General features: G+C 52.3%; 1 protein-coding gene and 1 long non-coding RNA gene across 6 annotated transcripts; one reads left to right on the top strand and one right to left on the bottom strand.

Annotated features, from left to right (window-relative positions):
- Positions 1 to 7,770: 7,770 nt before the first annotated feature.
- On the top strand, positions 7,771 to 17,136 carry HEMGN (hemogen). 5 transcript variants are annotated; one of them, XR_004000854.1, is made up of 5 exons: positions 7,879 to 8,090; positions 12,086 to 12,164; positions 13,845 to 13,909; positions 14,513 to 14,766; positions 16,929 to 17,136. XR_004000854.1 is itself a non-coding variant. In XM_030565918.1 (4 exons), the coding sequence occupies exons 1-4, from the start codon at positions 7,821 to 7,823 to the stop codon at positions 17,036 to 17,038; spliced, it is 507 nt and encodes a 168-aa protein (XP_030421778.1). In that variant the 5' UTR covers positions 7,771 to 7,820; the 3' UTR covers positions 17,039 to 17,136. The 5 variants fall into 5 exon arrangements, 3 of the variants coding, with proteins under 3 accessions (XP_030421778.1, XP_030421777.1, XP_030421776.1); XR_004000853.1 differs by having other exon boundaries at positions 12,086 to 12,176; XM_030565918.1 differs by lacking the exons at positions 7,879 to 8,090; positions 13,845 to 13,909 and adding an exon at positions 7,771 to 7,872 and having other exon boundaries at positions 12,086 to 12,176.
- LOC115653135 lies at positions 8,883 to 12,086 on the bottom strand. Its single transcript, XR_004000855.1, has 2 exons — positions 12,011 to 12,086; positions 8,883 to 9,876 (listed from the first exon to the last, which is right to left on the bottom strand). It is a non-coding gene; the product is annotated as an uncharacterized LOC115653135 (long non-coding RNA).
- Positions 17,137 to 21,116: the final 3,980 nt, after the last annotated feature.

Here is a 21,116-nt window from a genome sequence, read left to right as displayed (position 1 = left end):
TTTATTCTATCACTGCTACAAGCCTGAACCAAGAACTTTGCCATCACTGTAAGTAATTGATTCCATTTAACCAATTCTAGCTCTCATCTATATCTTTTTCCTTTTATGAATAAATCTTTGGATTTTAGATTCTAAAGGATTGGCAACAGAGTGATTTGTGGTTAAGATCTGACTTGTATATTGACCTGGGTCTGGGGCTTGATTCTTTGGGATTGAGAGAACCTTTTTTCTTTTACTGGGGTGTTGGTTTTCATAACCATTTGTCCCCATAACGAGTGGCACCGGTGGTGATACTGCGAGACTGGAGTGTCTAAGGGAATTGCTTGTGTGACTTGTGGTTAGCCAGTGGGGTGAGACCAAAGTCCTCTTTGTCTGGCTGGTTTGGTTTGCCTTAGAGGTGGAAAAACCCCAGCCTTGGGCTGTAACTACCCTGTTTTAAGAAATTTGTCCTGAATTGGCAGTCTCAGTTGAGTCCCACCAGAACTGCATCATCACACCCTGCCATGGCGCTGCAGCTGCTTAAGTGAGTGTGTGGGTGGGTGAATAGGGGATGCTGCTGCAGTCATCCTCTCCTGCCTCACAGCGACTCCTGTCGGGTGGCTGGGCCCCCGAGTCGGTGAGGCTGCCGTTAACATTCCATGGAGGGGCGTGCCATTGGACTCTTGCAGCTCGTCAAAGGCTCATGGGGGAAAGGTTTTATCGCCTGGGTTTGCAATGTCATCCAGTAACATTCTGCAGAGCCAAGGCTCGTTTATCATGCTTCAACAGGCTGCAGGAGAACGAGCACATCTCCCCCCAGTGCATGAAAAGGAAGCCTAGCCAGGCCCTAATATGAGCGTCTCAGGTTACTCAGCAGTTTTGCAACACACAGACTATTCCAGAGCCTTCAGTCAAACCTCAGCTGCTGGCCAACACAGCCAGCCCTACAAAATGTTTAACACAATTATTCTGACAAGAATCCACAGATAGTATTTCTCCTTTCTAAGTGGAGTGTACAGTCCTGTACGTGGGGCCCCGAGGCACAACTTCGTACAGATACATTTTCAGCAGGACCTGCTTTAGACTAGAATACCACCACCACCGCTGCGTAGGCCTCAAAAGATATTGAGCCACCTAACTCCCATTGAAATAAATAGGAGTTGGGCACCTCAGTACCCTTCAGGATTGGGGCCAAGGGCATGCATAGCACTACAGAACTAACGCTGGCCCAGGACCCCTCTGCAAGGAAGAGGCATGAGCCTGCAACCATTGCAGCCAATGTTTACTAACGTCGGGGGCTTTGGACCAGGCCCCTGTGACTAGGGCAAGGGCTAGGAAGCATCCTGCTTGTCTCAGTGTTAGGGGAACAGAGAAATTCCTCGTGTGCATCATGTGCTCACCCTGTCTGTCACGTGGGACCCCCGTCAGGCCCACGTCCATTCATCTTCCCCTGCTGTTGCCATTTGGGATGGGTCTCCTTGGGTGCATGCTGCACACACTTGCCCTTCTGTTCCTATGGTGCCAGCTGGTTCCTAGGCAGCTCCGTGACAGGCCTCATCAGGTGCTCGCAGTGCCCAAGGCGCCTCAAGCATTGGTTCTCACCTCTAGTCAACAGGGTGCCCCTTTCCTTCCACGCACCCCCTGGAGCAACCCAACGGGACTAGATGTGAGGCACTGGGGAATCCCTGGTGCACAGTCATCCTCTTGAAACACCTGGGGATGATTCCTGCCCTCTTTTCCAGATTTCATATCACCATAAAACCAGATATATACCCTATGAAACAAGACCCACCCCTTGCCCCCACGTCCCTCCAGCCACTACCTTCAGAACTGGAACCAAGCACTGGATGTAGGACTAGGCAGAGCCTCCAGCCCCCGGGCAGGCTGCCCCTGCCCAGCTTGGCCCATCACTGTTACAGGACATTGTGTAGAGGAAGCAGACACTTCACACAGTTAGGGGACAGTTTTCTCATTTCAGCTGAATCTTCGTCTCATCTCAGGCAGTACCTGCCTGTGGTTTAAGCATGACGTCCTGGACTGCAATCTGTGGCCCTCATCCTGCAAGTATTCTCACGTGATTCTATGTGCAGGCCTGTCTAATAAGAATGGCTTACTGGGGGTTGCCTCAAGGGTGCTGGGATAACTCGTCTAGTGGGGGTGCTGAGAGCCATTGAACCAAACTGTAAACCCTGTATCTGATGAGAACCACTTCAAGCCAGGGGGTCCTGCAGCACCCGCCACTCCCCTAATTCCAGCACCTATGAGTTGCCTAGAAGGCTGCTGGGCCCAGATCCAAGGCTCACAAGCATGACAAGAAATTGCACAGAAGGTCTGACTTGCTGATACCGTCTACCGAGCCGCGTACCCCTTCCAGATTGGCACCACTGACATCAAAGGCACTCTGAGTTCTAAGGGATCCTCAATTCCAGCTCCTGTTCAGACCGTAGCGCATGTACCATTGACTATGGGTGTGGTATCTCATGCGGAGCGAAGAAAATTCACACAGTCAACACAGCTGCAAACAAGTCAGGAATCACCTTTATTCTTTTCCACTACCCCCTTATATAGTTAAGTCTGGTTACATAAGAACCAATCATGCGGGCTAACATCATACATGCTAGCAATCTAATTGGACAAAAAGAAAAATCACGCGCTTACCATGCCTCTAATCACGCGATTGGCCAACCGCAACAACGCAATCCCCGACCACACAAAGAATGATCTACAGCCTCTTCCCCTCTCTTCTCCTGAACGAATCGCTCTGTGTGAAACACAGAAAACAAGCGGCTCGGACCAGCCCCCCCAGCCACAGCCACAGGACTCCAGCTGAGGAGGCAACGGACACTCACGTGTGACAGCTGCCGCCCACCTCTGCCCGTGGAGCGCCCCGCGCAGAGACCCACACATACCCAAGACCAGAGCGGGAGCGGCGCCGAGCCCGGCCGCCTGGGCTCCCCGCACTGCCCAGCCGGGGCCCCAGCAGCGCCCGGCGTCAGAGCGCATGAGAGGGAGCGAGGAGCGGGGGCCGCGGCCCGAGCCGCTCGCCTCCTCTCCCGGACGGCGGCAGCAGAGAGACCGGCCCGGGGGGAAGCAAGGGGGCAGCGAGGAGGCAGCGGCTCCACGCGAAGAGCCCGGACACAACCCCGGTTCAGCGCCGCACTCCATCTACCTAGATCAGAGTAGGGAGGATAAGTCCCCACATATGGGGAGGCTGGAGTCGGCCCCCAAGCCTCATGAACTCTTTGCCATGGAGGTGTGAGGTCTCCACGTGCAGTCACTACCTAAGAGGCTACGCTCTCCTAGTTTGGACTTACCTCCCATGTTCCAGTGGCACCACTGTTTGAACCAGGCTCTGACTTCTCAGCATTGGAGGACTTGGAAGGGGCACAGGGTTTGTCCCTCCCATACCATCCATATGACTATCCAAAGGTTCTGCCGACTCAGTGGCAGTGCCCTAGCAAAGTAGTTGTTGGTACCTCACTCCTTGGAGCCCTTCGCAGCAAACGTCAGATCCACTTTGTTTGCCGCACAGGGGTCCTGGACCCAGTATCCACCATCAGAACCTTCCTGCTCAACTCAGGAGGAGTCCCCCAACCTGCCTCTTCAGCTGTCATAGAATAGGCATTCAAAACCGGAGTTGGAGGAAGAACCACATAAGCCTGACTCCAACAACACTGCTGGTACCAGAGCAGTTCCCTTCCTTGTCACCAGACATCCCAGTGTTTTTGGCTCCCTCCTTGCCTCAGATGACTGCTGCCAGTTTCAGGACCTATTGCACAGAGTGATGAGCACCACCACCTCCCACTGGAGGAGGAACAGGACAAACAGCACCAGCTGCTTGATGTCTTGCAAGCCTCAGTTCCGTCCAGAGTGGCTCTACCGATTAACACCACCATTCTTCAACCAGCTCCGACTGTCTGGCTCAGTTCGGCCACTTGTGCATAGGCGCGGGAAGTAGGGGTGCTGCAGGAGACCCAGCTTTTATGCAGAGTCACTGGCCCTGCCCCTGGGGCTCCACTCCCCGGCTCAGGTCCCAGGGACCGGCCCTGCACCCCACTTCTTGGTGCCTTTGCACATGGGGCCTTGCTCCCAGCACTTCGCTCCCCAACCCCACACCCAGGGGTTGGGTCCCGGCCACTGGCCCTGTGCCTGGGGCCCTGTGCCTGGGGCCACCCTCTGCTCCCAGGACTCTGCTCCCGGGGCCCCACGCCCAGCCTCCCCGCTCCCAGGCCTTCACTCCCGGGGTCCTGCTCCTGGCCTCATAGCTGGGGCTCTGCTCCTGGCCCCACACCTACACCCAGCTGTGGCCACAGCCTCAGCCCCTTGACCCCTGTCTGGGTCCCCCCATCCCGGAGACACAGCTCTTCTCCCAGGCTCAGCTTGGGGGCAGGGGGGCGTGGATGGGGTAAGAGGGCAGGCTTTCAGCACACCCAATACTAAAAATGTTCCAATGCCACTGCACTTGCGCCCCCACCGTCAAGGGGATGGAGAAGAGGTACGCGGTACCTGCAAGGGGGTCTGAGTTTCTGTTTTCTCACCCCCCCACTCAATTTTCTCATCATACAGGTGGCCAGGGAATGAGCCTGACAAGACCATGCATGCTCCATGTTGGCGGAAAAAGAAGTCAAGCAACTGGAGTGTTATCACCCACCACTGACGCACTGATTTAGCACTCCTCAATTCTTCCATCAGCAGCCCTCTGAGCCGCCTCACAAATGACCGAAGACCTAACAGCCCCGTTCTCCAGGTTCATCTCCACAGCCTTTGGCATCTCATACGCAGTCTTTGCAGAAGTGATATTCCTCAGTGCATCTAGAGCACTGGCAACCACCTTGCCTCATGCCACACACCCTCCTCACCCCCTTCAGGGGGCATCTTCTTACCCACTTGGAGTGCAGTAACAGGCAAGTGGGTGCTGGATGTCATTCAACATGGCCATACAATCGAGTTCACGGTGCTACCTCCCTCACGTCCCCCGGCCACACCTCACGGACCATTCTCAGGGCCGTGTCCTTGTGATGTTGCATTGCATATGATTTTTATGAAAATATGCTAGTGAGTGTGACTATAATGTAACTGGAATATTCTTTCATGCAAAAGGTCTCTTGTAAGGTATCATTACAAAGCTTATAATCTACTAATATAAAATATAACTCTGAGGGCCTATTGTAATTATGCAAAGTGTGGGCCATTAATGGTGGTTTTGGAATCTTGATGGCTCCCATTAACCAGGACAATCGACTGTGGATGGCTCTGTTTGTTTGCAGGCCTTCCTGTGAGTCAGGCTGCGGAATGAAGGCTTGGGCTCTCACAGGACATGTGACCATGTCACCTGGTACTGTCTGGAACCCATCTTAAACCTGGTGTTTTTCCATTCAGAAGGAGGCATGGGGACCTAGAGAGACAAAAGATTCCCGTCTTGTGCCAAAGCTATAAAAGGGGGTGAAACAGAACATGGGGGGGGGTTGCAGTTATGAGAAATCCCCTAGCTACCACCTGAGCTAACAAGAACTGTACCAGGGAAAGGATTGGGCCCAGACTAGGAAGGAGTCCAATCTCTGAAAGAAGCTTATTGAAACATCTCTGAGGGTGAGAGTTTATCTGGATTCAGAGTCCTGTGGCACCTTATAGACTAACAGATGTATTGGAGCATGAGCTTTCGTGGGTGAATACCCACTTCATCAGACACAAGCTTATGCTCCAATACGTCTGTTAGTCTATAAGGTGCCACAGGACTCTGTCGCTTTTTACAGATCCAGACTAACACGGCCACCCCTCTGATATCTGGATTCAGTTTTCTACTGTATTAGGCTTGGACTTGCATGTTTTTGTTTTATTTTGCTTGGTAACTTGCTTTGTTCTGTCTGTTATTACTTGAGAACACTTAAATCCTCTTTTTTATATTGAATAAACTCACTTTTTTGCTTATTAATTAACCCAGAGTAAGTGATTAATGCCTGGAGGAGCAAACAGCTGTGCATACCTCTCTATCGGTGTTATAGAGGGCAGACAATTTATGAGTTTACCCTGTATAAGCTTTATATAGAGTAAAATGGATTTATCTGGGGTTTGGATCCCATTAGGAGATGGGTATTTGGGTGACAGAGACAGGAGTGCTTCTTAAACTGTTTTCAGTTAAGTCTGCAGCTTTTGGGGGACGTGGTTCAGACCCTGAGTCTGTGTTTGCAGCAGGCTAGCATATCTGGCTCAACAAGGCAGGGTTCCGGAGTCCCAAGCTGGTGGGGAAAACGGGCTCAGAGGTAGTCTCAGCACATCAGGTGGCAGTCCCAAGGGAGTTTCTGTGACCCAACCTGTCACAGTCCTCACCTTAGAAGTGGACTCCCTGCTGCAAAGCTGAGTGATAGAACCTGTTCCTACAACCTATCAGGGTGCAGGGTTCTATTCCACCTAGTTCCTAAGAAGATGGGTGGGTGAAGACTGATCTTAGACCTCAGTCGTCTCAACCACTTCATATGCAAGCCAAAGTTTAGTATGGTCACCCTAGCAACCATCATAACTTTGCTATAAAAAAGCATGTGGTTTACAGCTCTTGATATACAGGATGCTTACTTTCACATGGATATCCATACTACCCACGGGCATTTGAGCTTCATGGCAGAAACTCAACACATCCAATACATGGTTCTACCTTTCGGATTCACCACTGCTCCACGGGGCTTCACCAAAGTTCCCTCGGTAGTGGTGGCCCACCTTCAGCATCAAGAGGTCCTTATATTCCCTTATCTCAGCAACTGACTGATAGCAGCGTGATCCAAAGAGGAGGCTCAAGCCTCAATCTCCATGCCACTCATACTCCTCTCCTGCCTGGGGATGAGCATAAACATCAGAAAATCGACTTTGGATCCCAAACAATCCCTAGAATTCATTGGGGCTCACATCAATGTGGTCTTCGCACGCACCTGTCTACCAGAGGACAGGTTCCAGAGACCCTACAAGAATGGATTGTCTCCACCGCCAGTTCTTCTGTTCCAGCCAGGGCTTACCTTTCCCTTCTTGGCCACTTGGTGGCCTGCCCGCATGTTACCGTCTTTGTTCAAGTTCACTTTCACTGCCTGCAACTGTGACTCCAGAGGGCCTATTCTCCTATACCATTGGCTTCCTACTGACAGTTCCCCCACAAGGGTCTCTCCTCCCTCCAATGGCAGATGGCCCCAGGTCAGGTCTGCACTGGGATACCCTTCCTCCCATCCTCTGCACAGACCTAAGTGTTTTGCTGGGTTGGGGCCTTGATATTGTGAGTACGAGGACTGACCCTGTCTGATTATGGGTGAGACTGGGAAGGACTGTTTAAAATGCAGCACCGAGGGCACAAAATGGTGCTGAGCGGGTGTCACCAACATTCTTACAAAGTGGTCCGTGGACTGGGAGAGGCACCATGCACAGGCTTGTGGAGAACTGACAGCTCGGAAAGCAGGAGCTGCATGGGAGGCTGGTCCCAGCCACAAAAGTCTTTCCCGTTGGGCAAAGCTGGTTGTCTTTAAGCACTCTGCCCCAGGGATTTGAGATGCACAAGTGTCCTTGTGCTGAAGGCCTGTGGCCACTTATGTCCCACTTAAGACCTCAAATGAGAGCCTGCTGCCTGGGGCACTGCCTCCTTTGTGTTGGGCTTGCTGCCAGTTGATGAGAGAGGCAGGAGGGCAAGTAGAAGGGGCTGCTTAGCTCCCTCCCCCACTGCTTCTTAAACACCAGGGTCTCTATACTCGACAGCATCAGCCGCTCTTAATTTCCTATTTGAGGAGCACCAGTCATGGAGAAGCACACTAATATTCCTTTGCAGCAAGGAGACAGGATATGAGCCCAGGCTCCCCCATCTCTGTGACATGATAAGGAGAACAGCAGTACCAGACCAGTGGCCAGGCCAGATAAACCATGGTGAGTGGGCGGGTTGTGTTGTTCTCTAACTACTCCTTTGCAGTATGTAGCCCAAGTAACTCCTGACGCCCTTACTGCGCAGCTAAGCTGCTTTTTAGTTAAAACCCAGAACCCCAGCAACAAACTGGAAAGAAAAATGGAGGGCTTAGAAAAGGACCATCCTTACTCGGAATCTTCCCAGCAGCATCCACCAGCCAGAGAGGAACACACTGTGCCAGGTAACATTACAAAGTTAATGTCATGACTGGGTGGAACGGGAGCTTGTTATAGTCTAATGCATCACTAGATGTCTTAGCAGAAAAGAGATACAATTGCAACATACAAAAAAAAGAGTTAAATGATCAAAACTATGTATGTAAGCTATGGAAGATGCTTGGTATACAGAGTATGGAAGAAACAGATGATTGCCCTGCACAAAATAACAATCAGGTTATTGTTTTCGTTGTCACAAAGGGTACAAGCATTTGGAAATGCTTCTCAGAGTGGTCAGAATCCTGAGCCGTTACAAATACCCAGTAGGGTTATATAGAATTTTATGCCTCTTTGATTTGGCCTTTACTTTGTGCATCAATGTTCTTTTGTTAAAGAATATGGGCATTTTGCATCAGGTTTCTGTCTTGTGAGTGAGGTGGTCAATGCAAAGCACTGCCATGTGCTGTGAAACCCATCTAAGTTATTGCTTTTACCTGCAAACTTGCTTGGAAGCAGGTGTGTAGCAAAACCTCTGCAGGGGGAGGGTTTGCAAGCATGCAGCTGAAATCAGAGATCCCAGGGTATTTTAAGCAACAAGACAGTTTGCCATTCCAGTTTAAACAAGCCCCACACAATCAATATGTGGACTCCATATACCAGACTTCAAATGCCAACACACAGAGACTATGGCTAATAGAATGCATGCAAACCCTAGTCCATCAGCTTATCAGCCTTTCAGAACTCTCTCGTAATAACAAAAGAAAAAGGTTGGAGGTCTCGGACTGATCAGTCAAAAATAATTTGCTTAGGCTGGTGTGTAAAGGTGGCACAGGTTTTATTGTACTTAGCCTAGAATATTTTTCTCAGTTAGTTTGTTTCTCAGCAAGTTTTGACAGGCCCTTAGCTCACAAAAATAAATAAGAGTTGATTTCTGTTACACATGCAAAGTACAACATGCGTCAGTAGCTAAATGCATCCTGGTTTAATAACCAGCAGTGAATTCATCCTGTCAGTCCTGTGAGAGCGTCCTTCTACCATTCGACATAGCCAATCTCCTTCTCAGCAAATCTCCTTCTGTTTTACTATTTGGCAGACGACAGGTTCTCCACTGATCACTGCAAGCCATGGCAGGTCACTAAAAGAATTCCTTCGGCGGGGGCATTGTTATTAGGGACTGTCAATATGGCATTTAGAACGTGATATTTCACAACATTCCTGTGCTGAGCATTAAGGGCTGCCTCTGCCGTTGTATATGACTATCAGGCTCCAGCACACACCCCTTACTACATATTGCTCTCTTTCTAGTACACATTGTGAATCACACTGTAATCTCCCACCCTTTCCCTGTCTTGTCTGTTTAGATTGTGAGCTTCTCATGGATGGGGATTGTCTCTTACTGGGTCTCTAGAGTGCCCAGCATGAGGAGGCCTTCAGGCATTACTGTAATAATAATCATTCTGTAGCTGGTGCTCAGCTCAGTGTGGGATCCAAAGCACATGAAAGAAGCATTCCCATCATTGCCTTCTGTTCAGGGTTACAGATCCAGAGACGGCTATTCTTGGCTTAGCACACCAGTCAGGAGATGTTGGTTCTATTCCCAGAACAGTCAGATTCCTTGTGACCAAGTCACTTTGCCTGTTGCTGCTAAATTCGACCTAAACTCGTAGTGTAGACCAGGGCTCAGTTTCTTCATTTGGTGATAACCCTTCCTGGTTCTCCCAGTGCTCGTTTGGGAAGCTTAATGCATTAACGTGCTTTGCGGCTGTTGGCTGGAAGGTGTCATTATTTCGACCAGTTGTCTGTTGTGCTGGCCTGTTAGAAATTAGGAAGTCACAACTCATTTATTCTTTTAATGTATCTGTACCATGCCTCATTCCTCACTCCTGACTTCACACCGTCCCTCACTAGAGCTGGTGCAGAGATGTGTTATATTCTGCCTGCATGGCCCAGCTGCGGCCAGGAGTCTCAGCCAAGGAGTATGCTAGCAGCTCTGCCCTGAGCCTTGTTTACGGTGCACTGAGGCATAGGGAGAGAGAAACAAGGCATGTACATACAGACCAAGTTACCGCAACTCGATGTTCCTAGTGGGCAGGTGTCCGTACCACAAGGATAACTTTGGGGCTGGGCCTCAGGAGGTCGGGGTGGAAATCATGGCCCCAGTGAAGTCAATAGGAGTTTTGTCATTGACAGCAGCCCTGAATTCTGTCCCCAATGCCACCATTGGCCAGCCATGTGACACTGGGCAAGTCACTGAGGCCAAAAACACCAGACCACAGAGGCAGTGAGGACTAATTCATGAATGGGTGATGTGCCCAGCTCTCTGCCCGCTTCAGCCTTTCACACAGGGTTAATGGGGGTCTTGTGCTGGGCCCTGTGCTGAAGGGAACTGTGGCCTCCTTTCTGCAAACAGCCTTCAGCCCATGGAGTCACGCTGGGTGTGTCTGCACTGCAATTAGACGCCTGCAGTTGGCCTCTTGGGCTGTGGGCAGTTTCATCATGGGCTGCAGCCCAAGCTCTGAGACGGTCCCATCTTGCAGGGTCCTAGAGCCCAGACTCCAGACCAAGCCTGAACATCACAATGAAACAGCCCCTTTGCTCGAGGCAGCTGGCATGGGCCAGCCAGCTGCAGGTGTCTAACTGTGGGGCAGACATACCCTGTGGCTGTCATTATTCTCTGCAGTAAGTGCTCAGCCCTGTCAGACAAGAATGTTCCTGGTTCCTGATGGGCTGGCTGAAACCCAGTAGGCCTCAGTCCTGCCAGGTGCCAAGCACTCCCACCCCACTCCAACACTGCCCGGGAACTCATTCCTGACTGAGCCTCTCCCTGCCCTCATCATGACCGCTCGCCCCCTGAGCAGTCCGAGTGCGTTCCTGTACTGTCAGATCCAGGCCAGGGTGCATCGCCTCTCGCAGGACCTGGCCCTTCCACAGGAGAGGAGCTGATGAGAAGAGCCACATGCAAGCACCTACTGCAGATTGTCAGATAGTGATCCCTGGCTCTTCTCTCTAGTAGATCTCAAAGCACTTTGTAGAGGAGGTCAGTGTCATTACCCCCATATTACAGATGGGAAGTAAGAACGGCTACACTGGGTCAGACCAGAGATCCATCTAGCCCAGTATCCTGTCTACCAACAGTGACCAATGCCAGGTGCCTGTTCTGTTCATTCTCTTTGGGGCAATCAGCAAGTGATCCATCCCCTGTTGTCCACTCCTAGCTTTGGCAGCCAGAGGCGAAGGACACCCAGAGCACGGGATTACATCCCTGACCACCTGGCTAATAGCCCCTGATGAACTCCCCTCCATGAACTTCTCATTCTTTTTTGAATGCAGTTCAAAGAGGCTTCCCCCCGGGTCACTCAGCAGATTAGAATGCAGGTCTGATGAGTTCCAGGCCACAGGCCACAATGAATACTCAGTGTAGGCAAAACTGGATGAACCTTGGGATTCCTGAATACCTGGTAGCTCTCCAAGTACAGATGAGCAACGAATACATGAGCCTTCAAATAGCAGCAAATTCAGCTCAAAGGGAGGTAAAGCCATGTGTCCAGGTCCACTTGGAGCCGAGGGCGTGGGACTCACAGACAAGGGACGGGAGAGACAGAATGACACCCTGCCAATCCAACAGGCTTTGGGTTAACAGCCTGCAGGCTTTCCAACTAGCTGCTCTGCAAAGACTTAATGGGAGACAATGTTCTGGATGCAGCACCCACTGCTGCCCTGTGGGAGCGATTGTCCAAGAAGCTGGGCATGCCCAGTCCATACCCAAAGCCCATCTGCTTCCATTAAAGTGTTATCTGCAGCATGAGGGATGTGATCACTTGCCCGTTATCTGCAGCTTCTAGGGCACTGCTGTCCCGAGTGTTATTTACATGATAGCTCGCTCTCTGGCTGAGGTGACTCCCTTCCACTAGCAGGCCCCACCCCAGGGTGCTCCTGCTCGACTCACCTTGCTGTGTCCCTGTCATCGCCAGGACTAGTTTTCAGTCATGACACCAAATTGACAATTGGTCTGTTCTTGTAGGGGCCATCACGCACCGCCTGAGAGACCGAGAGCTGCTGCGGAAAAGGAAAGCGGAGGCACAGGAGAAAGATACTGTCCAGTGGGTTCTGGGGTAAATTATACTTACACCCATGGGAATTCTGTCTTAGTGACAGGGAAGCACTCCTTGTACCCAGGGAATGGCCATGCACTACACTGTGACGCAGGCTCACATGGGGTGGGTGGAAGAAGAACCCCTCTGCACTGTTATGGGGAGTCCCCTCCGGCAGAGCGGGAAGTGGGCAGAGCCGGGGGTCTGATCCAGCATGGCTGACCTGGTGCTGGGTGTGAGAGAGACCAGCCCCCGCTGAGAGCCGCGGGGCTGTAACTCTGCTCCAAGGGCTACTTGTGGGATGATGCCACCTACACACCAGCCCAGCTCAGGGCAGGGCCCAATGGCCACGTCTAGCCCTGTCCCTTTGATCATGTGCAGTGGTAAGTGCAATGAACGCCGCTACGCACTGCTGCCCAGGGGAGGAGTCATGGATCCAAATCTTCTGCTGGTCAAACATTCACACATGTCCTGATGAGCTCAGGGACCACTGAGAGCATGTGGGAGAAACCAACCCACTGCCCAAGGCAGCCATGAGGTTTTACCCAGCATGCCGCACGCAATGGGCTATTCTGTTGGGGGGGCCGGCTCAATACTAGCCCCAGGCTCCCTCATGCAGACACATCCCCCCGCCAGCCCCCCAGAGACAGCCCCAGTCCCCTGCCAGCCCCCAGCTAGGACTTGATACACATTAGCCTCCTCATCTGCCCTCTAGTTCCCACTGACCCCAACACACCAGCACCATCCCCACCTCCTCTGGTGCCCCCAACACCCTCCAGCCTCCCCACTCCTCCATCTGCCCCAGCCTCAGAGCTGCCAAGTGGTGTGCAGCTCCATGTCCTATCTCCCACCGCTGCTCCCGGCAAAGTGAATTGACCATAAGATGGCATTTATTGTGATATATGGATTGTGCATATGCAAAGTAGTTCATTAAATAATTTTCACAAACTGTCAGACATGGAGCCACACAAAACTTGGCAGCTGTGGGAGACCTTGGGCAGGGAGAAGGAATTGTGATTCGGGGTGGGCGTGTGTCATGCTGGCTCTCAGGGCTGCTCCTGCTCCCTTGCTCTGGCCTGGGCCATCTAGCCCTACCCCCGGTGACCACAATATCACAGCTCAGGGCACCTGCACCCACTGTAGGCTCCCAGCTTTCCACCCATCTTTCTCCCTCCTGACCAGACTGCACAGCTCCCTGCCTACACTGGGAGATCCCCAGCAGTTTGGCTACCTACGCAGCCCGCTTAATGTTTCTCCTCAGAGACAGCAAATGGTAATTGCCACAGTTAAGTTACTACATGGCTCTGCCTAAGCAAGCACATTTATTCTTAAGGTGAAAGCATTCCAGAGAAAACAGGAAAATAGTAAAAGAATCTCCACCAGAGATCACTCTGTCTCCAGCAAGTCCTTCAAACCCCATGGCTGGTTTTCTTCCAGTCACAACTTCACCCCAGCTTCAGTTCAGAACAAGTCCTCTCAGTCTTATGCTGTCTCAGTAGGCTAAATTCCTTCCAACTCTTCCCTAAGGATTGGGGGGGGGGGCCCTGGGACAGAGGTCCAGTCTGTTTGCTGGACAGGAAGAAGGCCCTGAGTCAGTTTAAACTCAGGATAGTTAACCCGAAGTCCTTTCTTTGGCTGCGGGTCCCTGAAGAATCCAGCTTGAAGCAGTATATATGTGCCTCTCTCCAGGTGGTGGTATCTCTCTGGAGGCATGACTTTGCCCACTCACCTGCTGGCAAGACACTTGACTTTAGGTATGACCCCTATTACCCAGGCAAGCTCAGAAGTCACCAGCTGTGTGCATCAGTCCACAGGAAAGGCTGTGTTGGCCGTGGTGCATTATTTTCCCAGGCAGTGATTTATCTCCCAGAATAGCTAGTTTGTCCATATCTATGTTACAAAGGGGAGAGGCACTAATGCCCAGACCAGGTCTAACTACAGACTTGTGCCAGCGTCGCTGTATATGTGATCTGTGACGAATGCAGCTGTACCAGCCAAAGCCCCTAGTGCAGCCAGCTGTAGCAGCAGAACTGTACTTTTGCCAGTCAAGTTTAGTTTGCTTGAGCTGGGCTGGGCTGGCGGAGAAGTGCGCACACAAGGGGAGAAGAGGAGTGGTTGGATAAACTACACCAGCACTAGTGCTGAGCTCTACTGGGCTGGTTGTGCCCACAGTGAGAGTTGTTTGCCAGTGGAGCTCAGCAGAACAGCTACACTGACAAAGCGCTCTTTGCGTAGGGGAATCCAACACGCAGCTCACACTGAAAGTGCCTGGCAGCCGGGAGCTTCCCTCCCCTGTGTGCCTGGCCGGGCTGTCCCCGGTTCATGGCGCTGAGTGAGATGTTGTCATGTTCCGACAGAGAGCAAGGTACGAGCAAAGGGCCAAAGAGGGGCCGAGGAGCTGGGAGAAGAAGAGGCCGACAGCGGGGTACAGAGCCGGAGCCTCAGCCTGAAGTGCAAGAGGAGCTGGAGACGGAGCCCCCAGAGAAAGCACAGGCATCTCCAGGGCACCACGAGGAGGAGCCCGCCCTGTCTGTGACTCAAGAGCTGTCTGGTGGGACTCAGCAGGAGGTGGTGGAGGGCCCACGAGCTGAGGATACTCTGCATCCAGCAGGTAAGTGGTTAGAGACCCTCAGGGATCAGAGCATATTCCCAGAGAACTCTCCCCGGGTGCATCCTTGGGGAGGAGAGGAACTGCCCAGCCAGGCAGTGGAGCAGTGACTGGCTAGATGCAGAGCCTTTTCCTCGCTCAAGCCTGCACTTGGACACTGCAGTGACAGATACAGCAACCTCCTGGCACCCCACTTGCTGAGCCAGTCTGTTCAAAACGGCAACCCCTGGGAAGGCCCTGCTTCCCTGGCCACAAGTGCCCCAAGGCGGGAGTGGAGCTGATGGCTCTGTCCAGGCCTTTGGGGAATTTCTCTACCCTGGAGGTCCCCGCAGCAGGGGTGTCCCAGACAGTCAGTGCAGAGGGGGCAGAGCCGAGCAGGGAACTGGGCCTGGGCAACAAGAAGGGGATCCCACCAAGTCCAGACCCAAGAGGAACCCATCCATCACCAGTGCAGCCTGGAAATGGCAGGTATGGAGATTCTGGGGCCCAAGGCTCAGAGCTGTAACAAGGAATTTTTGTGCCCAAGGCAAAGGCTGGTTTCAGGCTCTTCGACGGCAATTCGGCGGCGGGTCCCTGAGTCCCTGTCGGAGACCAATTCAGTTGCATGTCCTTCCCTCCGAGAGGGACTCAGGGACCCGCCGCCGAATTGCTGCCAATCACGGTAGAGCTGTGCCCCTCCGCTTTGCGTGCCCGAGGCAAGTACCTCACTCACCTCGCCCTTGTTACAGCACTGCCAAAGGTTCTCCCCATAGGTGCCCCATGGGACAGCTACAGAGATAACAGGGTCCCTGTATTACCTGGGCCTCTTCCTGGCTCACAAGGAACTCACTGGGACTAGCGCTATCGACACCAGGCCGTTCATGTTTATTCCACAGGGCGCTTCCTGGAGATTGGGCTGAGATTCCTAGAGGTGGCTATGGGATTTGGGTGCCATTTCCCATTGACATTGATGGAAATTGAACATCCACCTTCCCTGGGGGCTTTGAAACCATCCTCTTAGGGCCAGCATGTCAGAAGTGCTGGGTGCCTGCTATGCCCATTGACCTCCATTGGAGTCCAGAAACCCTGAGGCCCCAGTCCTGCATCAAGATCCCATGTGCCTTACAGGGGCCCACTGACTTCCCAGGTTTCTGTTTAGGGGCAGGGCTCCCCCCTGCAGAGTTCATTTCAGGTTGGGCCTGTGCACATGATCCTTCGATACAAAGGAATAGTCTGTGTGACCAGAGGCCAGCATCTTATTTGCTACTGCTACGCAGGGTCACCCACACCACACCTTAAAAATCCTGAGTCAGGCCCCCCCAAATCAGTGCACATAGAAACACAAGGTGTCATGGGATCCACTCACCCTTGGAGCGCCTCCACCACTTTGCTCTGGGAATTAGCTGGTTTCAGAGCTGATACTCCCTCCTGCTGGTTCCTTGGCCCGTGGTCTCCCTCTTTCTCTAGCACACAGTGTGCGGCTTCTTCAGGACTCAGTCCTCTGGTCAGGTCACTATAGTCCCCCTCTTCCAGGGTAACAAAAGCTCTGCAGACAACAGTCCTAGGCAGTCAGAGCTCCACTGCCTGGTCTGTGCCACTTCCCTAGTGGCTGGTAGGGGAACCTGGACCCACCCACTTCTCTAGGTTCCAGCCCAGGGACACTATACCTGCGACTGTGGTCTGCCTTCCCTCAGACCTTGTTGCTCTTTTCCTGAACACCTTCCTACCTCTGAGCTCGACTTTCTGGTTTCCCCGCTCTCTGGGTTTGCCAGTCCAAACCCCCTCCTCCCAGGCAGTAACTGTAGACTACACTCCACAGAGCCAAACACACATACCTTAACCTTCTCCCAGGGCAGGACTGCAGACGACTTTCCCCATAGCCCCCTTTCTGCTGCCAACTTCCTAGCTTTATTAACCCAGCCCAGCTCCTCCCCCAGCAGGACTTCCTCAGCCCTTAGGCTTTAGCAATCCCTGGCTCTCTCCAGGGGCAAGTTTGGCCTAATTTACCCCTTCTGGCTTTGTGTGTGGAGGACACTCCCTCACAAAGAGCTAGGACCCTTTCCTTTTTGTTTTTGTTTTAAATAAAAGCCAAGATTCTCAAGTGATCATGATTCCAGCAGCTGGGGAGTTAAGGAAAATACCGTGACACTCAACATGGCAATGGGTTTTCTCTTTCTCTTTTACAGAGCATGGGGAAGAACCAAAGTCAGAAGAAGCAGGAACATCAGAGGCTTTGAATATCCCTCTGGAAAATGACCATACAGATAATGGATACTACCCCTCTGTTTTATTTTGATCTTTTTTTCCTTCCCATTGCTTTGGTCAAAGTCCAGCCACTGTAGAATGATTTAGATATGCTATTCCTGTGTGAGCAATAAAAACTAAACACTTGCACCATCGTCTCCCATCACTGGTATTTTGCCTACCTAGGAATACTGGGGAAATCTGTTCATTCCCCCTTCCCTTGCCCCTCAGCCAAAAAAAAAAATATTCTCCCTCTAAAACTCAGCAGCTGTATGCTCAGGACTATACCACAGACCTTGGGCTTTCTCTTCCAGCCCCTTCCCTTCACCCAATTCCCTCTGCTGCTCTTCCCCAGCAGTCCCTACTCCCACTGAAGTCCAGAGGTTTCCAGGGCAGAGCCCATTTCTGGACTGGGCCTTGCAACATAGACTTAGATCGCAGGCAGCACTGAAGAGCCAGCTCTTTATCCAGCTTTCCAGCTGGTGCTGAACATGTAACTACAGGATAGCTTCACATGACTCTCCCAGATAGACCCAGGGAGAGGGGCGTGCCGGAGTTTAATTGACTGTCCCAGCAGCTGTGGTATTTCTCTCTAGCGGTGATGAATCTTAGGCCTTTCCAAAGTCTCTTCACTTTGATCTGTGTTTTGTACTTTTCCTTTGTGGCCCCTCATCTGCTCCCTGCAGCCCCTTCGCAGACCACGAGGGAGGGAAGCTGTGTTGAGCTTTCACCTTTCACTTGTCAAACTCACTCAGACACTCCCTGTTTAGCTGCTTTGCATAAATCGTGCACCTTGGACGTGGCTTCCTGTGTCGACAGCGCTGGGAACACACAAGTAAGGCCAGGAAAAGGATAAGGAATGCACAATGCTGTGTTTCTAGCCAACCAAAACTGAAACTGCCCTTTAGTCAGTGTCTGGATCACAGGGAGGATGTCGCTTACCCCCCCTGAGCATTTTGCTGGGCACATATCTCCACATCCCATGGCTAAAGACAGCCATAGATCCCATGCTTACTGCTGTGCTGAAGAAGGCTAGCAATTTCTTATTCCATGCCTACGTGTTATCATGGGGATAAAGGGTTGTCCAGGCAGGGTGCTCAGTGCCTTGCAGAACTGACCCCAGAATGGACTCCACTAAGTGGATGCTGCAGAATGTCCTAGCAGAATGGGCCCCGTTCTCAGGGGTGCTGAGCTCCATTGACTTAAACAAGAGTTGTAGATTCTCAGCACTTCTGAAATCAGGCATTGTGGCCAAAATCTTCATACTTGGGTGCCCAGAGATAGCCAGGTTGAGGGCCTCCTCCAGCTCCCACTGAACTCGACGGAAAGTCTTCTCCTGAGCTCCATGGATACCGGCCTAATTTTCAGAGATGGGAGCCTCTGCAGCCACACTAAGTTGCTCAGGGACTGTGGGGTCTCAGCATGTTTGGAACTGGGCTGGGTTTATAGGGGCACCTACTTGTAGGCATCCTTGGTAAAAAATCTTAGCCTGTCAGTGCCTTAGTGAGATTGCAACTCTGTAGCCAAACAATGTGTTCAGAAGGCCAAGGAGATTTTGGCTAAAATACATGGTTTCTGATCAGCTCTGGATACTGTTACAAACTCATTTGCACACAGAGTGTGGGTGTGAGCGAGCAGGAGTGAGTGGCCAATTAACAGTGCATTACAAGGGCAGGCTACAATGTGCTTTGTGCCCTGGGCTAGACCCACCAATCTCTCCTGCCCCTCTCCTGAGTCTGTCTCTGTGTCAAGCTCAATCTTCCCTTCTGGTCCCTGCCAACTCCAGGGCTCGGTGGATGCCTGGGACGCCTAGCTTTGCTTCTGACCAGATGGACCCCTTAGCCCTGCCACTCCAGTGTGCTGGACCCTGGCTCCCTATGGCAGGTGGAGCCATGTAGGGTTGCTCCAAGATCCCTCTACCCTGGCAGTACAAAGAAATCTTAGTGGGCCCAGAGGATCGACTCCATACACCCGGCAGCTTAGTGATTAGCACGGATCAGGCCCTTGCATTCAGCTTAGCAGAACTATGACCTGTTTCCATTGGGCGTGGATCTTTTACTAAATTAATCAAAACATTTGCTGTGCCAGGAGACCTAGTCATGTAAATGTGTTTCCTTCTATTTCCTTCTCTGCCCTATCGCACTGCCAGCAACTTCTTTACAATCCCCTGGCTACTGATCCCCAATATGACAATATTGCCACAGGTGCTAGGGTGGAGTCGACAAGAAGTTTGAAAGCAGAAGCCAAGTGGCTGTTCCTGATAATTTCCAACTGAAATCTCCTACTTTGCCATTACAGCCCTGAGTGCAGTAGATGCTAGCCAGACTGCGGTCAGAAAGGAGCACACTTTCCCCTTGGCACACTGCCTTATTCATGGAGTCGTCTGATGAGATAAGCGAGGATTGTACCAAAGTTATCTATAAGAGTCAGATGCATCAGGTTTCTTTCCACCTAGCCTAGGACAGTATTTTTGCCTTGACATGTGTGCCCAAATCTGATGGGAGCTAGGCTGTGCAATGCAGGACACCGGTCTCTTGCATTCGCTATATCTGGGATATTTTTTCATAAAACTCCATTGAAAATGCCAAGAAGCCATTTCCTAGCACAGCCCTGATGTCAGACACCCCCTGAGAGCTTTCTGATGTCCCTGCAGGGTGCAGAGGAACGCACTTCTCCGCTAGACTAATTAAAATGAGAGCGCTACAGAATGAGAGACGTCACTAAAAACAACAGCCCCAGTCCTACTGTGCCATGTAGGTCCCACAGTGCCAGGTAAGAGTTCAGCTGGCCTGGGCTGCATGGCTCGGGGGTTATACCAAGCTGGCACTAGTATAAGATCTGGAACTGTTACCCTTAATCATTGGTTCTCTCCCAGCCTAGGTATGTGGTGACAGAGATACGCTGCTAGTGGCTGGCTGTTTGGCAGCTTGTGTGACGTGCGTTAGTGGTGTGATGCCATGTTGCTCGTGGACAGATGGCTCTGTGGAGCAGAGGCCCAAAGCAGGATCACAAGGCTGCTGCGCTCCCCGCGAGAGGGGCTCCCTTCATCTCAGACTGGGTGCCAAGCGGGGGGGGAGGGGGCGCAATGCCCTGGCCATGCTGTACCTGTGCAGAGCTGGAGAGACCGGAGCAGTAGTAACATTGAATCTGCTATCAGCAAAACAGATGCTTTAGTACCCAGGCCAAGCCTGGGTTGCTGTGAGCAGTGTGTTCCCAGGCAGGAGCTAGGGTTACTAGGGGAGGAAAGTCCATGTCACCAGGGAGCAGCTGCAGCAGCAGGGCAAAGAGAGGAGCCGCCAGGTTCCTGCGGAGGATCAGCCTTCACAGTTGTCTCCTTCCAGCCCCAAATCTCTCCTCTCTGGCCTTGCTAGTAACAGCCAGCCCTGGACACACCAGTCTGCACAGAGGGAGAGCTCCTCCATGGCTGTCAGCAGAGCACAGGCTACTGTTACAGACCCACTGGAGTCCTCAGCATGTGTCCTGGAGAGGCACCCCCGCACCAGCAGGGAGAAAGGACCCCCCTGCCTCAGCCTGTGCCTGAGGCTGGGGAGGAGCAGAGGCAGGCAAGACTGTGTGGGTGCGACTCTTAACTCCATTTGGCTATGTGTAGCCAGCGCAGACATGGCTTCTGGGAAACCCTGAGGCTCCTTACTGAGCAGGCCTGTGGTTCTGGTTCTGGCGCTGGGCTGGGACCCTGGAAAGCGGCAGGCAGGCCCTCGCTCTGCCGCTGACATTCTCTCTCGGTGCCTCAGCAGCCGAGCTGTGACAGAGGGATGATGGTGTTTGACCTCAGTGGGACCTAGAGGGGTCTTCAGAAGCACCTCTCTGCACCTTGAGTGCCTACATCCCTTTGGACGTCTGGCCCGTAGCTCTGTGGGACAAGGGCTATACCCAAGTGCAGTGGGGCTGGAGTCTGGCTGGGTGGGCCTGTACTACAGAGCATCCCGCCAGGCTGGGCTCACCCTCAGTACTGAAATCCTCAGCACTGGGCTTGGTACAGGAGGCTGCAGTGCAAACCAGGCCCCCATCAGAGCAGCAACCGCACCTGAATGGGGCTGGAGCCCTCTGCAATGCACAGCAGAGAGCTTATCCATGAGCTCCCAGTGCAGCAGCCTGGCCTGTCTCAACCT

The sequence above is a fragment of the Gopherus evgoodei genome, chromosome 6, assembly GCF_007399415.2.
Source record: "Gopherus evgoodei ecotype Sinaloan lineage chromosome 6, rGopEvg1_v1.p, whole genome shotgun sequence".
NCBI classification, from domain to species: domain Eukaryota; kingdom Metazoa; phylum Chordata; order Testudines; family Testudinidae; genus Gopherus; species Gopherus evgoodei.
The sequence above is the reverse complement of the archived record's forward strand: the minus strand, read 5'-3'. Positions and strand labels throughout refer to the sequence as shown.

Bases quoted from the DNA above. Each gene is read 5' to 3' on its own strand.
- HEMGN (XM_030565916.1), top strand. From the start codon at position 8,009: ATGGAGGGCTTAGAAAAGGACCATCCTTACTCGGAATCTTCCCAGCAG. The intron at 12,177-14,512 runs GTAAATTATACT...ATGTTCCGACAG, and splicing joins ACTGTCCAGTGGGTTCTGGG to AGAGCAAGGTACGAGCAAAG. The intron at 14,767-16,928 runs GTAAGTGGTTAG...TCTCTTTTACAG, and splicing joins GGATACTCTGCATCCAGCAG to AGCATGGGGAAGAACCAAAG.